Source organism: Tupaia chinensis, unplaced genomic scaffold (genome assembly GCF_000334495.1).
Source record: "Tupaia chinensis unplaced genomic scaffold, TupChi_1.0 Scaffold000098_3, whole genome shotgun sequence".
NCBI classification, from domain to species: domain Eukaryota; kingdom Metazoa; phylum Chordata; class Mammalia; order Scandentia; family Tupaiidae; genus Tupaia; species Tupaia belangeri.
The window spans coordinates 1148878-1165279 of NW_006159562.1; the positions used below are offsets into that span (position 1 = coordinate 1148878).

A 16402-nucleotide genomic window follows, 5' to 3' on the forward strand; every position below is an offset into this window, starting at 1 on the left:
AAACATCTTACCAAATTGAGGCCTTATCAGTTTGGCATAATAAATAAAGATTAATTGTTATTTTTAAGGAATTATTATTTTTAAGGAATTATTTATTTTATTTTATTTATTGTCATTAATGTTCAACTTGCTGTAGGGTACACGTGTTCATCAGAGAAAGACAGAGAAAGACAGAGGGAGAGAGTGAGAAAGCTAGCCGCCAGGTCTGGGACTTGAACTGTGGTTGGCCATGTGGGAGTCCAGTGCCCTAATCACCATGCCACCCACTGACCTGAATAGAAATTAATTATTATGAAATTAAAGTAAAAGTTTATACTGGTAAAAAAAAAGAAATTTGAAATCCATGTATAGTTTTATCACAATCCATATTTTCCACAAACTTTTTGAAGATGCCATATACTTAATTAAAATGTGATAGATCCTGCTAATTTTGTTTTTTAAATTTTTTTTTTTTTTTAATGTATAGCTTAGGCCTGTTCAGAAATTTTACAAATCTGAATTGTTACGGTATATCGTGTACGTCAATGAAATCAGATTAGTTCAGAAATTTCATATTGAAATATTTTGTAATCATCATGACTTACTTTTTTCTCTTTAAGTTTGTCTTTTATGTATATATTTGTAGATAAAAATGTTGTCTATGAAATACCACAAAATTAAAAACGAACATATGTCGTTATTGGAATAGCAATTTGTATTCAGCAATAGTTTTCTGAAATTTGTTTATTTTGTGTCCTCTGTTTTTCCAGGAGCTGACCAGTGCTCTGGTGCATCTAAGGCTGCATCTGTTTATTCAGATCTTTACACTTGCATTCTTCCCAGCAGCAATATGGCTTTTCCTCCAGCTTTTATCAATCACGCCCATCAATGAATGGCTTTTAAAGGGGTATGTTCAGGTCTTTTGAACATTCTAATTCTACTGGGACATCTCTAGTGACATTATTGTCCCTATATATACAAAAGGGCTATATATGCTATCTTGTAAGGAGATTAATAAAAATACTACTAATTCTGCAGTGCAACAGAGAGCCATGGATGTGTGTAGGATAGGTTTTGTGTTTTAGGGTTTTCGCCATAGGGTGTGTGTGTTCGCTGAAAAAAAGACAGATGGAGAAAGGAAAAGTGGGACATCGTCCCCTGGGTTGATGGCCATCCCACAGTACCTTCTCTTTCAGTCTCCTCTGGAGTTTTTGGGCATGCACACACATGCACCTGAGTTTCAAGCCCCACCTACGACTTGAAATGTAAAGTGGGCATGTGGGAGTCCAGCACCTTGCCCACCATACTACCCGCTGGTCCCATGTATGGGGTAGATTTTACTATCATTTGAAACAATAATGTTTCCTCAAAGAGATTCATATGAGAGTTGTTTAGCAGGATCTTAAAACATACCTCCATGCTTAATCTTAAGGTTCTAGAATGGATACCTGTCTGGTGTTTTTCAAGAGTGGTCTTGAGAGAAGACTAGGAGGAACTAGAGGATGTAGGATCTCTATGTATATGTATAATGGATGGTCAATGGATACTTTAACTTCGCATTCTACAATATTTCTTACCAAATATGTACAATAATGGCTGAGTATAATACGTTTGTAAAAGTGTATAAGAAAGAAAAAATCACTTATGTGGGACATTTACTTTTTTACTTATTGAATTTTATGTTTAATGTAATAGCTAATAGTAGATTTTTCCGAGAGTCTTTTTTTTCTTTTTCGTGAAAAATGTTGCTATGATGGGCCAGCCCCGTAGCTTAATGGTTAATCTCATGTGTTTGATGGTAGCTCACACTGTGGTCTTGGTTGCTTGAAAAACACACCAGGTACATGTGCATGTGTGCCCCAAATCCCAACAGGAAAGCAAAATGGAGAAGGGATTGTGGTGTGACCACACCCCATTAGGGAATGGTATCTCTCTCTCTCTTTCTCTGTCTCATCTCTTAATGGGTACTTCCTGCACTTCCAGCAATTAAAAAAGTAATAAAAATATTTCCATGCTTACTAAAAGGACTTAACAATTAAAAAATTATTTGAAGTGGTCTAAAACTAGCCACATCTTGGCATTATGGTATAATAGCTGAAACACTGAACCTACAGCCTGAAGACTGAATTCTGACCTTGTCCCTGATGTTCTATGAGACTTGGAGCAGTCATTTAATAGTTTTGAACTTAAATTTTCATGTTTGTAAGATGAGGATAATTATCCTTTACTGCCTACTTAATAATGATGTGACTGAGATTGCTTATTTACTTAGCATCTGCTCTGTCCTAGACATAATCGTTGGGTTTGGAGAAACAACAGTGAAGAACACTGGCAAAGTGCTGGTTAGCTTTGCATGTTGGGGAGACTTAAGGGGTGTGATTATCAATAAACAAGTAAATAGATGAGCAATCAGAGATGAGTAATGTGAAAAGAATATTACGGAGCTAATGTTGAAAGTGGTGGGTGGGCAGACTGGTGATTGATTTACATTGCAGTTCTAGGGGCTGAATGTTCTAGGCAAAGGAAACAGAATGTACAAAGGCTAGAGGACAAGAACAAGCTTGATGCGTTGTAGGGTCAGAAGGAAAGCAGGATGGGCAGACCCTGGTGATTTAGAAGAATAATATGACTCGGATGTGGAAAGGTCAGCAGTAGCCCAGTCATAGGCCTTGTAGCCATGGTAAAGGATTCACACTTTATTCTGAATGCTACAGGAAGCTAGTGGAGGGGTTGAAACGAGGGAGTGATAACACATAATTTATATTTGTAAATGGTTCTTGTGGCTGCTGTGTGGAGCACAGATAGGAGAGGGTTCTGAGAGAACCGAGATCAACTTGGAGACTGGCATGGTGAGGGAGCAGTGTAACAGAGGGAAACGGATGCATGTAATGTAGCTTTGAATGTTAGCCTTCTCAGAACCTGTGAGTGGAGAGGATGAGAATAAGGACAAAAAAGGAACCAAGGAAACACAAAAAGGAACCACTTCTTGTTTTTTAGGGATAATTGACGGCATTGTAATTGGCAGACACAGGTTAGAAGAGGGACCGATCAGGAATGCTGTTTTGGCCAGATTTTAGATTGAGAGAATGAACACCAAATTTTGCTGAAAAGCATAAAATGTCACATTTATATATGGCGACACCATTTTAAGGTACAAATGCATTATGCATATTACTAACCAATGGTTACTGAATATTTGCCATGTGCAGGGTCCTCAAAGAATAGGAAGATTTTTTTAATAAGAATTATTTATTTATTTATTTCCATTTATTATTATTGTTGTTGTTGTTGTTATTGTTGTTATTTTAATTTGACCACAGAGAGACAGAGAGAGAGAGAGAGAGTGAGTAAGAGAGAGAAAGTGAGAAAGCGAGTCACCAGGTCTGGGACTCAAAACAATAGCCGGCCATGTGGAAATCCAGCGCCTTTAACCACCATGCTACCTACCGGCCCCAGAAGGTTTTTTTTGATGAATGAATGAATTAATTAATTAATATTAAATTTGCTATAGGGCATGTGCTCCCACCAGAGAGAGACAGGAAGAAAGAGAGAGAGGGAAAGTGAGAAAGCAAGCCACCAGATTCAGGACTTGAACCACAGTCAACCATGTGGGAGTCCAGCACCTTAATCATCACTCTACTTGCCGGCCCTAAAATAGGAAGATATTAATGAACTCATTTTCATTGTCATCAGGGAACTTCCAATGTTAAAGATATTAACCAATCAAAATGAGGCAACATGTGATTTGTAGGATGCATGGTATAATCTGTTAAAAAATAAGCAGTCCAGTAAGGGCTGGGTATGTCTACTATAGAGAGAGAAAAAAATGGGACTTTACTGGGAGTCCAAGAGAAAACATTTCTTGCAGAAGGCCTGAACTACTGGGCTGAGGAGTTTGCATTTGAAGTTATAGATGATGGGGAAAGAAAGCTCTCCAGAGTCCTAAACAAGGGAACATGTTAAAAGATGATCAATTAAGGGAGGTTAATCTGAACGGTCTTGCACTGGATTTGCTATTAAAAGAGCTGTGTTGCAATCTTAGTCCACTAAATAAAACAGGTGTACAATTCTCATCTTAGGAGGTTAAAAAAGTATACACGTTCCCTAACTTAGCTGGACAGAGCTTTTTCTCCCCTCCTCTCGTGAATTTGAGAGTACACATTTACTATGCTAACTTGTTGGCATTGGCAACTCTTACTTTAGAATCATGTTTAACGGTGGTAAAGAGATTCCGATCACACACTCTTTAGATTGCTGTGTTCAAGGCACGGTGGAGCTAGATAGAGCATTCACCTGGCAGGGCCCACACTTGGACCAGAAGCTCCTGAACAGGGCTTGTGACAGTAAGTCATGAAAAAGAACGGAAAGTTGATTGTGGTGACTGATTTTTGAGGAAGAAGTAGAGTCATTTATAACTCCAGAGTTTCAAACTGGATCATTAGAGGGGAAATCACAGTTGCATTGACAGAAATAGGCAAATTCACAGGGCACATTTAGAAAATATACAAATTCATCCTGGTGACCTATTATACAGCTGGTGACTATAGTTAATAATGATGCATGATTTTTTTCCCTTTTTTTAGAGAGATTTTTTTGCTATAGGGTGCATGTGCCAGAAAGATAGAGACAGAGAGACAGAAAGCGAGAAATCACCCCCCAGGGGGGATGGCCACACCACAATCCCTTCTCCTCCATTGTCCTCTCGGGATCTTGGGCATACACGCACACGCACCCGGCGTGAGTTTAAGCCACCGGGTCCGGGACTCGAACCGCAGTTGACTACATGGGAGTCCAGTGACATAGCCATAATGCTAACTGCTGGTCCCTGATGCAGGATATTTTATACTTGGAAATTGCTAAGAAAGTAGATCTTAAATATTCTCACCCCACACACACATATACACACACACACATATGAGATTATTTATTACCAGATAAGACGGATGTATTAGCTTGATTGTGGTAATCGTTTATGGCATATACAAATTGAAACAATATGGTATATACAGTAAATATATGTATATAAGGTATGTTTGCCAGTTATACTGCAATAAAGCTAGAGAGAAGAAAAATGTAGAAATGAAATATTAGGCATGTGTAGTTTGAGGTGCCAGTTATAGACAGCTACATTTGGGAATGGTAGTTAGGGCTAGAAATGTTAATTTTAAAAGACTTTACAGATAGAAAATAAGATTGACCAGAGGGCAGAAAAGCTAGCAAAACCCCAAAATGGGCTGGTTTAAAAGATATGTGATAAATTAGAATGATAAAATATGATGTAACCAAGGAAACAGAGTATCCTGAGAAGCAAATAGAATGAATTTGGGGAAAAGGCTATTGGAGTTGGTGACCAAAAGTTATTTTTAAGGCTACTACTTTTACTTGTAGGGAGGGCAGAAATCCCATTCCAGAGGAGTAGAGAAGATTATTTATAGGGTCATAGAGGTGGAGCACTTTATAAAGAAGATCAACAATGAGTCACAGTGAAAACAGTAGGACTGCATCTTGAGGAGGCAACAGTATTAATTTTGCAACAGCAAAAATATTTACTACATTTGTGTGTTGATTGAATCTTCTACCTCCTTGAAGGCAGGAATAATCTCTTTTTTCTAATATACCCTTATGTAGTATCCTATCTATAAGGCATATATATATTCAATATATAGTTTAGTGATTTTTTTGTTTCTAAGGTAGGGACAATTTCACATTTTTATACATAGAAGGGAAGGGACCAGAAGAAAGAGAAAGGTTGAAAAAATTAGAAAGATTGAATGTATCTGAATGAACCTGTCCCTATTACTAATGTTAGGAAAGCTAGAAGGTAGAGAGAATGGAAGCCCTGGATGTCAAAATAAATGTTTAACCCCAGAGGCATTTAATTTGGCTTTGTGAGTTTGGTCAAGTTATTTGATTTCTTTCTTTACTTCAGTTTTTGATAAAATAAAAAAAAATGACAATAGTATTTATCTTAGATATTTGTGAGGAATAAATGAGATAGTGCATATTAAGTGTCTGGCATGGTATCTACTGCAAATGGAAGCTGCTCAGTAGCTGTTATTGATGATGATAATGGATTTGTAAGTGTCCAGACTTGGGTGAAAAGCACCTAAACAGGGGTTGCGACAGTAAGTCATGGGAAAAAAAAAAATGAGAAGTTGATTGTGAGGACTGATTGATTTATGAGGAGAAAGTGGAGTCATATGTAACTCCAAAATTTCGAACTGGATCTTTAGGGGGAAAAAACAGTTTCATTGGCATAGGAAGGCTGAGAAATTGGGAATTCATCGTAGGACAGACTATTTTAGCATCTATTGGAAAAAGAGACCTGAAGACTACATCTAACTGAATTGAACTAGAAATTCCACAAAACATGTTTTCTTATGTTTCAATACAAATGAATTAAAACAGTTTAGCTTTCTTTTTTAATTTCAGAGTTAATGTAAATTCCCAAGTTTAGAGAATACTCTCTTACAAAAATGAATAAAAATCATCTGTAATCATACCTATTCAAAATCTGCTTAAGTCAGTCACTATGTGTCCTCCAACCCTATATGAACTTCTCATGTAGGCTGGCTACTTGCTATTCCCAGAATGTATGTTCTATATGAATTATGAATAATATATATATATATATTTAATTTTTATTATTTAAATTTACTATTCTTAGTTTTACTTGCTTGCCATGCAATTTATTTTGTATTTTAGGCTAGGAGAATGGAGTTCTTGGAGAATACACATAATTTAATAAAAAAACAAATATTGAGGAGTTACTACAATACTAGAGATATTATAATTTACTGCACAGTTTGAATCCAAGAAGTATATGATTATGTCATGCTTATCTCTATAATGGAAACGTATTTTAGGAGATGAAAGTTTGAGAACTGCTGTGTTGTAGAAAGAAATACAAAAATATAAGCTAGTGCTTAATTAAATATTTTGAACTTTGGTTGTGGTTCTGAAGCTACATTTTTAACGAAAAGATGTCCTACAAAAAGTGTAAGGAAAATTTTTACTTTGTTAAAAATAACCCAAGATTATATACATTTTTCCAAATGATTAGATATTTTGATTATCTTTCAATGATTGCACTCATTATAATTTGACTGTTTTTTTGAATTGTAAAATTAGAACTTAAATAACTTAAAAAATAAAATCATCTTAGCCTATGGAATAGAATAAGAGTTTAGAAACTGTTCAGAATCTTGTAAACCTTGTTGCCTCACACAGGCCATTCGTAAATGATCTCCTATACTCATTTGCACAGCTCTACTATGTGAAAATGAATATAGTGAAAGCTATTTATAATTGAAAAAATAGAACCCTATTTATGATCGGATTTTCTCTTATTTTTCAGTTTGCAGACAGTAGGTTGCATGCCTCCCCCCGTGTCTTCTGCAGTGATTTTAACCAAGGCAGTTGGTGGAAATGAGGTGAGTCATGGGGCCTCACTTTATTTAAACACAAATGTGTGCTGGGCTTTTATTTTGAAGGAGTATGTTGCAGAAAACTCAGAACCATAGCAGCTTATGAAAGAAGTATTCATGTATTAGGATGATGTTAAAATTGATGATAATAGTGGAATTTAGGATTTCAAAGAGAAGAACAAGGGAAATGAATGAAGTAGAGATGGTGATTTTTTTTTTCACCTCAGGAAGAAACTAGGAGACAAAAGACAAGAGGAGTCCAAGGAAGGGGACATTCCATCCAAGACTCAGATACTGAGGATACTTTCTACTACCATTCTTTAGTTTCTAAGGAATTCGTAACAAACCAAACTGGTGGTAGAAGGTTCAGTGTATTTAAGGGCAAGTGAAGATGTCATAAAAATGGATAAAGTAGGTCAGGTTTGAACAAGTTGTGTGACCTTACTATATGTTATCATTCATGTGCCCTGAAGGAGAGGAGAACTGAGTATTGGTGAACACTTGTAATGTCAGCCATATGAGTAGAGATCAATTTATTATTATTATTATTATCATTATTAGATGTGTTAAGGTGCCCACAATATAACCAGATGGAAGTGCTGACAAAGAATGAGAGACATTAGAGTTTGTAACTCAAGAAGTTTTCTAAACTAGAGATATAAATTAGTGAGTCATCAGTGAATAAATGGTATTTAATGCCAAAATGGATGTGATTACTTGGGGAGAGAAAAGAGAGGTGGCTGAATCTTGGGTCCTTCCAACATTAAGAGGTCAAAGTAATGAGGAATAACCAGGAAGGGCAAAGAGAATGCATAATTAGTGAGACAGAAGGAGCAGTGTGGTGTCTGGGAAGCCAGGTGTCTTGGAAGTCATGTGAAGAAGGTGAGAGGGGAAAGTGTGATTAGCTGCATAAAATTATGCTGGTGTAAATTGTGAAAGATTAATTCTGAGAATTAACCACTGAATTATCCTATGTAGAGGGTATTGTTAACTTTGACTAAGTGGTTTTGGTGAAGCATTGGGGCAAAAGCTTCTTGGACTCAAGAAAAAAATGGGAAAAGAGAAATTTGGGATAAGAGGTATAGACAACTGTTTTGAGGTCCTTTGTGATAACAGAGAAGAGGGAAGTGGAGGTTGATGTAAGCTCAAGATTTTTTTTTTCTTCTAAGACTATTTTTTTTTTTTTAACTGCTAGAGAACGAATACATTTGCCAGAGAAAGGGAGAGGAAAAAAGCATGCCCCAGTCAGGTGTGGTTATGCCACAACCCCTCCTCCTTTTTTCCATCCTGTTAAAATTTGGGGCATGCATAAGCACTCAGTGTGTTTTCCAAGCCACCGGGGCTGGAATTTGAACTGTGGTTAGTCATGTGTGATCTGACTCCCTTAACCGTGCAGCTATGGCTCCCTCCCACTCCCTCACTGACTTTTTTTTTTTTTTTTTTCACTTTTGCTGTAAGGTATGTACACAAACTGGAGAGAGACAGACAGAGAGAGGGAAAGTGAGAAATCACTGCCCCAGGGAGGGATGGTCATGCCACAATCCCTTCTCCATTCTCCTCTCTGCATTTTGAGCACAGACACACATATGCTTGGAGTGTTTTTCAAGTCACCAGGTCTGAGACTCTGCCATGTGGGACACAGCTGTCTTAACATCCACACCACCTGCTGGTCTTGTTACTTATTTATTTTAAATGTAGAAATGACAATGTGTTTGTATAACAATGAAAATGGTACAGTACAGAGGGAGCTATTGCTATAATAAAGAGAGAGTGCTAGAGTAAAATGTTTGACCAAATAAGAGAATGGTATCAGTTGCATGAGAAGAAGCTTGTACTATTTATTCATGAAAACTAGAGGGAAGACAGAGTGTGTAGATACAGATGCATGTCAATGGGTACAACGAGAATGTAGATGAGAACCTTGGAGGTCCTTATCTGATGACTTTCTCAGTGACGTAGAAAACAAGGTCAGCTGCTGAGAATGATGAGGGGATAGATGGTATTAATGTTTGAGCAGATGAGGAGTGTGAATTAACTTCAGGGTATGTTTGAATTGTCAGACAGCACTGAGAAGACAGTTGAGATTCATAGACATGCATTTAAAGTGATGCTAGGCATCCTAGCTGTATTTTCTGTTAGCCACATTTAGCTTCTTGGTATAGGGATGAAATTGGAAAACAGTTGGATTTAACCAGGTTTCATGATAGCAAGTAGTTATTTTCAGTTGTAACATAATTAGTAAAATAGAGGAGTTATAGGCGTTTTGGATTAGTGATTACTATAGTTTTCCTTGTAAAGCTTTGCAAAAATTCTAGAAAAGGATTCTTTTGGTATATCAAAGACCAGTGTTAATTTATCTCTTTCTTTCTAATATGATTCTCTTAAGAGGTATATAGGCTTCATGGATTTCAAAAGACTACAAAACTGTTTCTATTCTTGAGTGAACTTTATCAGAAATTCAAAGTTCATCCATTGTTAGACACAGACACATGTGAGGTCTTCAAAAAGTTCATGGAAAATTAGTATTATCGTTGAATGGATTTCAGGGTTTTTTTTTTTTTAAGCAAAATAAACTCAAACTTTAATTCCATTCTTAGATAATCTTTTTTATGTGTAAAACATAGTTTTCTTTAGAAAAACTCACATTAATAAATAACTATATTATTGATAATATAGACAACTTTTTATTAAAATAAGTGTGGACTTAGCCTTTTTTTTTCCTAGTCATTTTGTGTTCTCTTACTTCTATTTGTCTCCCTTTAGTTTTTCTGGTGTAATAGTTCATTAAGTATTTCCTGACAAGCTGGTTTCATTCTGGTGAATTCTTTCAGCATTTATTTATCTGGGGATAATTTTATTTCTCTTTTCCATTTGAAGGATAATCTTGCTGGGTATGGTACTCTTGGCTGACATCACTTCTCTTTAAAAGTTTTAAATATGTTTTCTTTTTTTTTTTACTTGCCTGCATTGTTTCAGTTGAGAGATCCAATATCGTTGAATGGATTTCAGGGTTTTTTTTTTTTTTAAGCAAAATAAACTCAAACTTTAATTCCATTCTTAGATAATCTTTTTTATGTGTAAAACATAGTTTTCTTTAGAAAAACTCACATTAATAAATAACTATATTATTGATAATATAGACAACTTTTTATTAAAATAAGTGTGGACTTAGCCTTTTTTTTTCCTAGTCATTTTGTGTTCTCTTACTTCTATTTGTCTCCCTTTAGTTTTTCTGGTGTAATAGTTCATTAAGTATTTCCTGACAAGCTGGTTTCATTCTGGTGAATTCTTTCAGCATTTATTTATCTGGGGATAATTTTATTTCTCTTTTCCATTTGAAGGATAATCTTGCTGGGTATGGTACTCTTGGCTGACATCACTTCTCTTTAAAAGTTTTAAATATGTTTTCTTTTTTTTTTTACTTGCCTGCATTGTTTCAGTTGAGAGATCCAATGTTAGTATAATGGAGTAATATATGTATGTAACTTGGCATTTCTCTCTTGCCATTTTTAGAATATTGTCTTTGATTTTTTTATTTTTTGTCTTTGATTTTTACTAAATTGTCTGTGATATACTTTGGAGAGGAACTTCTTATATTATCTCTATTTGATGTCCCTTATATATTTTCAGTTTGGATGTCTGCATGCCTCTCTAAATTTGGAAAGTTTTCAGCTAATATAGTATGAAAGATATTTTCTATACTTTTACCTATCTCTTCACCTTCTGGGATACTTATTACATGGCTACTCGTCTGTTTAATGACATCTAGGATTTCCTGTGTATTGTACCCATTTAAATAGTTATTCTTCTATTCTTTTTTGTTGCTTGTACTGAATGGAAGGTTTTTTCTTCAAGGTCAGATATTCTTTCTCCTGTGTGGTCTAATCTGCTGTTGATACTTTCAAGGGAGATTTTGATTTCCTGTATTTTTTTATCTCAAGAAATTCTATTTGATTCTTTTTCAGTGTGTCTATATCTTTATGGAGTTCCTCCTTCAAGTCATGGAAGGATTTTCTCACCTCCTGGAATTAGTTGTTTGTTTTCTCTTGCAACTCTTTCAGTTTTTTTTACAATGAATAATCTGAATTCTCATTCTTACATTTCTGTGATCTCATGTGTCTTTTCTATTGTTGGTGAGAAGTTCTGATTTTTTTAGGGAGAGATATTTCCTAAATTTTTCATGATTTTCGGGGGGCTCTGCTTTGACTTTTAGTCATCTGCTTTGATTTTTAGTCACTTCCTATATCTTTGGGGTATGTTTCTATAACTGTGTGCTTCTGTACTTCTCTATGATATGTGAAAACTCTATGCCAGTTTCCCTCTGCTACTCTGGGTGGGAGTGTGGAATCCAGAGTAGGAGTTTTGGGTTCAGGTTTTCAAAGGGGAGTTTCTCTCTTTTTATTGCTTAGAGAGTTTATGGTGGAATAGTTCTTCTAGAGTCTTTTATTTTCAGGTATTGGGTTCTTGTATATCCAAATCGAACTGCTCCCCATGTGGATGGAGGTTAAGCTGACAGGTAGAATGTAAGGTGGTAAACAACTTTGTGTGGCACCCCTCCTCCCCACATCAGTGTGCATGGGGTTTCCTGCTCATGAGCTCAAGCTGAGCAGCTTGGCTTGGGCCAGAACAGTGCCAGCACATGTGAGGCAATAGCTCCTACCTTCTGTCTCTGGAATTTTAGGATCTCCCTATTATTGCTTTTTTTTCTGAGATTTTAGGAACCACATATTGGTTCTTGAAGGCTAGAGAGATCCTCTCCCCCCACAGCAGGCTGGATAGGGTTCTCTGCTGATGAACTGAAGCTAAGTTGCTTTGCATGGTCTTGATTAGTGGTCCTTCTATCTCTTATAATACTAAACAGTCTTTTTAAAACTCCTCTTACATAGCATTACATTCTTCTGAAGTGTATTTATATGTTAACTCCCCAACAGATACTTAAATTATTTATAGTAATGTTTTATGATAATATAAATTAGAATTAGAAATCTCCTTTGTTTTTTAAAAGTATTGATCCATGGACTGGTCCCATAGTTAGTGGTTAAGGGAGCTAGATACCATATGGTTGACCGTGGTTTGAATTCCAGCCCCAGCAGCTTGAGAAACATGTTGGGCATGTATGAATGTGTGTGTTTCTGATTCTGACAGGACAGAGAATGAGGATAAGGGATGTAGCGTAACCATGCCCTACTGGGAGTTGTGTGCTCTCTCTTCCCCTGCCACCACCCTGGTGAGCACATACTCACTCTGACAATGAAAAAAAATGTAAAAATAAAAAGTGTTGATCTACTTCTACAAATGTTTATATTTTGCAATTTTTGTGATTACTAAATATTTTTGTAGACCTGGGGAATAAGACAATTTTTTTATAAATCTCAAAAATTGAGATTCAGGGACCAGCAGGTAGTGTAACGGTTACATCACTGGACTCCCATGTAGTCAACTGTGGTTCAAGTCCTGGACCTGGTGGCTTAAAACTCATGCTGGGCATGTGTGCAAGCCTGCCAGAAGTCCTGAGAATGGAGGAGATGGGATTGCAGCATGACCACCCCCTCCGAGGGGGGGAGGTGATGTCTCACTTTCTGTCTCTCTGTCTCTCCAGTGAGCTCATGTGCCTTATACCAAAAAACTCTCTTAAGAGAGAGAGAGAATTGAGATTCAGAAATGAAGTTTGCAGAGTGCAGTTTGGTCACATCTTCTGATGTGAAATGAATAGGCTATTTCATACTTACATGAGATTATAGAAAAAAATAATCTGCAAGTAATGATAGAAGATCATTTTAAATTTAATATTTTTCTAAAAGAATGTCATTAAGTAATTGAATATAAGTCTTTATTGAAGTAAATGTAAGAGAATGTTCATCTTTTATATAATATTTTTGCAAAAAAATATAATCCAAGGGTGAAAAGTGAGCTTGTTGATACATATAAATGAAAAGTTCCCAAAACTGGGCCCAGTGTCAGGTGACCTTTGATGAATGTTCTGATTGCGCTTCTCTGTGATTCTCTTTTCTGCCACACATGTAATGGCTCTGTACTCAGAAGAGTTTCAACATGGTGGTAACATTGCTGTGGAATAGTTCTATGAAATACTATCCTTTTAAACCATACTCACCAGAGAAAGAGAAAGAGACAGAGAGAGAGAGAGAGAGAGAGAGAGGATCACATCCTATGGGGAATGGTCACACTGCAGTCCTTTCACCTTCATTTCTCTCTCCTTTTGAGATTTTGGGCACATACACACATGTGCCCAGCATCTTTTTCAAGCTGCTGGGTTAGGACTCAAGCCTTGCAGTCAGTATGTCAGATTGCCTTCTTTAATCACCATACCAATGGCTGATTCCAAGCTGATTATTCTTGGCAGTGTTTTTGACCTGTAAGAAAACTTTTTCCTTTAGGATTTTGTGTTTTTAACTTCTTTACCTTTAGATTATGCTTTTGTATATTTATATATACATGTTTATATTTAATATATACATGTTTAGTATGTACTTTCATCTATTAAAGAAAATATGTCATTATGTAGCATATTTGTTTTTAGTGATTTGGGAATATATGCAGATATAATAATGTAATTTAAAGTGATTTTTAATTTTTAATTTTATTTATTCATTCATTTATTTTTAATTTGACAGAGAGAGACACAGGGACAGTGTGTGTGTGTGTAGGGGCGGGTGGGGGCGGGAGCGTGAGAAAGCAAGCCACTAAGTCCAGGACTTGAACTGTGGTGTCAGCTATGTGGAAGTGTTCAGCACCTTAATCACCATACCACCTGCTGGTCCTGAAGTAATTTTTCATTTTAATTTTGTAAAGTTTCTTATGCACCTTTCATTTTAAATTATTTTTAGTAAAATTACTGGTTATCAAAATACTTTGTCATGGATAGAGTTATTGCATTCCTTTAAACTCAGAGCTAGCATATTGGCAAGAAGCAGCCTTACCACTTTTTGTTAATGATAAAAAAAAAGATTTTTGTTATTATAACTTAGCTTATTTTTGTGTCATTGAGCAAACTAGAATTTATAATAATTTTTAGCAGCAGAGGGAATTCAATATATGTCCAAGAAAATGTGTATATACTAGAATAATAATATATCCTTCAGGTATTTAAATATGATTGGAGATACAGCTGACTGACAGTCTTATTTTGTGATTTAAAAATTTTAAACTGTTTTTATTTAAATACTGAAAACATAGTTAGGCTCTATTTTGTGATTGTTATTTATTCATTTCAGCATTTTAAACACAAATTTGCAAAATTGTAAACAGTGCTATTGACATGGTCCATCTGGTGGTGGTGGGAGTTGGGTGGTCTTCTGTGTGTATATGTGCACACGTGCATGATTGTAATACCTTTTCTAAATAATAGAAAAAGTAGTAATACTTGGTGAACCCTGTCAGCCATGGTGATGCAGCAGTAGCACAATGCTGTGGGATTCTAAAGTCATATGGGAAGGACCCATGTTCATCTCTCCAGGTCTCCCTGTGCACAATGGGTACATGTGCATGGCTTATGATCCTGGCTGCCTGAGTCAGAGAGTTGGATCATGATACAAGACCCTATTGAGGGACCTGTGGGTGGTATGGTGGTTAAGGTGTTGGACTACCACCTGGCCGGTGATGGCTTGAGTCCCAGACCTGGATGCTTTCTTTCTTCTTCTTCTTTTTTTTTTGGAGAGGCTTTTTTTCTATAGGGTGCGTGTGCTCACCAGAAAGACAGAGAGACAGAAAATGAGAAATCACCCCCTGGGTGGGATGGCCATGCCACAATCCCTTCTTCGTTCTCCTCTTTGGATCTTGGGCATGCACGCACACACACATGGTGTGAGTTTAAGCCACTGGGTCCGGGACTCAAACCGCAGTTGGCTACATGGGAGTCCAGTGACATAGCCATTATGCCACTGCTGGTCCCTTGGATGCTTGCTTTCTCACTTTCCCTCTCTCTCTGTCTCTGTCTCTCTGTGGTGAATGCATGTGCCCTACAGCAAATTAAAAAATAATAATAATAAATAAATAATTCTTAAAAACTACTAAAAAGGATGCCTTTCACTCTATTTGCCTCATTCTTAGAATTTTTCTCTGTCATGGAAAAAAATAAATCAATAAACTTAAAAAAAACCCAAAGACTTGATGAACCCTAATTCCACTGCCAAATGTAGATGGATCATAATGCTTTATGTGTTATTTGAACATGGGAGACATGGGATAAATATTCATTGTTTAAAACCATGTACATTTGTTCAGTTTAAATTTCTGTTCAAATGTAAATATCTGTGTTAAATATTCCATATTTTTTCCCCAATAGCCTTGTATTTTTGGGAAAAAAGGGAGAGGGAAAGTGAAAAATCACCCTCCAGAGTTGATGGCCATGCTGTAATCCTTCTTCTCCATTTTCCTCCTAGGATCCTGGGCATGCATGCACACACACTGGGTGTGAATTTTTAGCCTTTGAGTCTGGGACTTGAATTCCACTCAGCCAGGTGGGAGTCCAGTGATGTAATCACTATGCCACTTGTTGGCCTAGCCACGGTGGCACTGCTGCATGATGCTGTAGGGCATGTGGGAAAGGCTGCAGCTCCATATCTTATGTCTGTCTGAACACGCTGGGCATGCCCAAGGGTGTAACCATGATCCTGGGTGCCCATGGTCTTGGCTGGCTCCAGGTTTGGGAGAGGATTCCAGTGCAAAGACCCTATGGAGGGTGCCTCTCTCTCTGTGTCTCTTTCATTCTCTCATCAAGGAAATAAATAAACTTAAAAAAACCTTAAATGTATGAGACTTGCTAAGAGAATCATTGTATTTAAACAGGTTGGTTCTACCTTATAGTAAGTACCTCATGGATTCCTTTTCTAAGAGAAGTTTCTTTAAGACTCTGGAAAACTGTTCCCTTATGTTTGGAGAGTTGCTTGCTTTTCATACTGTTGTTATATATGTTGTCATATATATATACACACACACACATATGTTGTTATTTCTGTATCATTTATGCTAGTGTCTAG

The 16402-nt window shown here is 36.5% G+C and overlaps 1 protein-coding gene across 3 annotated transcripts in view; it reads left to right on the plus strand.

Annotated features, from left to right (window-relative positions):
• SLC10A7 (solute carrier family 10 member 7) overlaps window positions 1-16402 on the plus strand; it is a 286343-nt gene that overhangs the window by 17982 nt on the left and 251959 nt on the right. For 2 of the 3 annotated variants that reach the window (XM_006143458.3, XM_027769942.1), the window contains exons 3-4: window positions 750-886; window positions 7337-7412. In XM_006143458.3, the coding sequence (XP_006143520.1) occupies window positions 750-886; window positions 7337-7412 (213 nt within the window). Of the gene's footprint in view, window positions 1-749; window positions 887-7336; window positions 7413-16402 lie in introns of those variants that run through there. The other variant, XM_027769943.1, reaches the window with a different exon arrangement.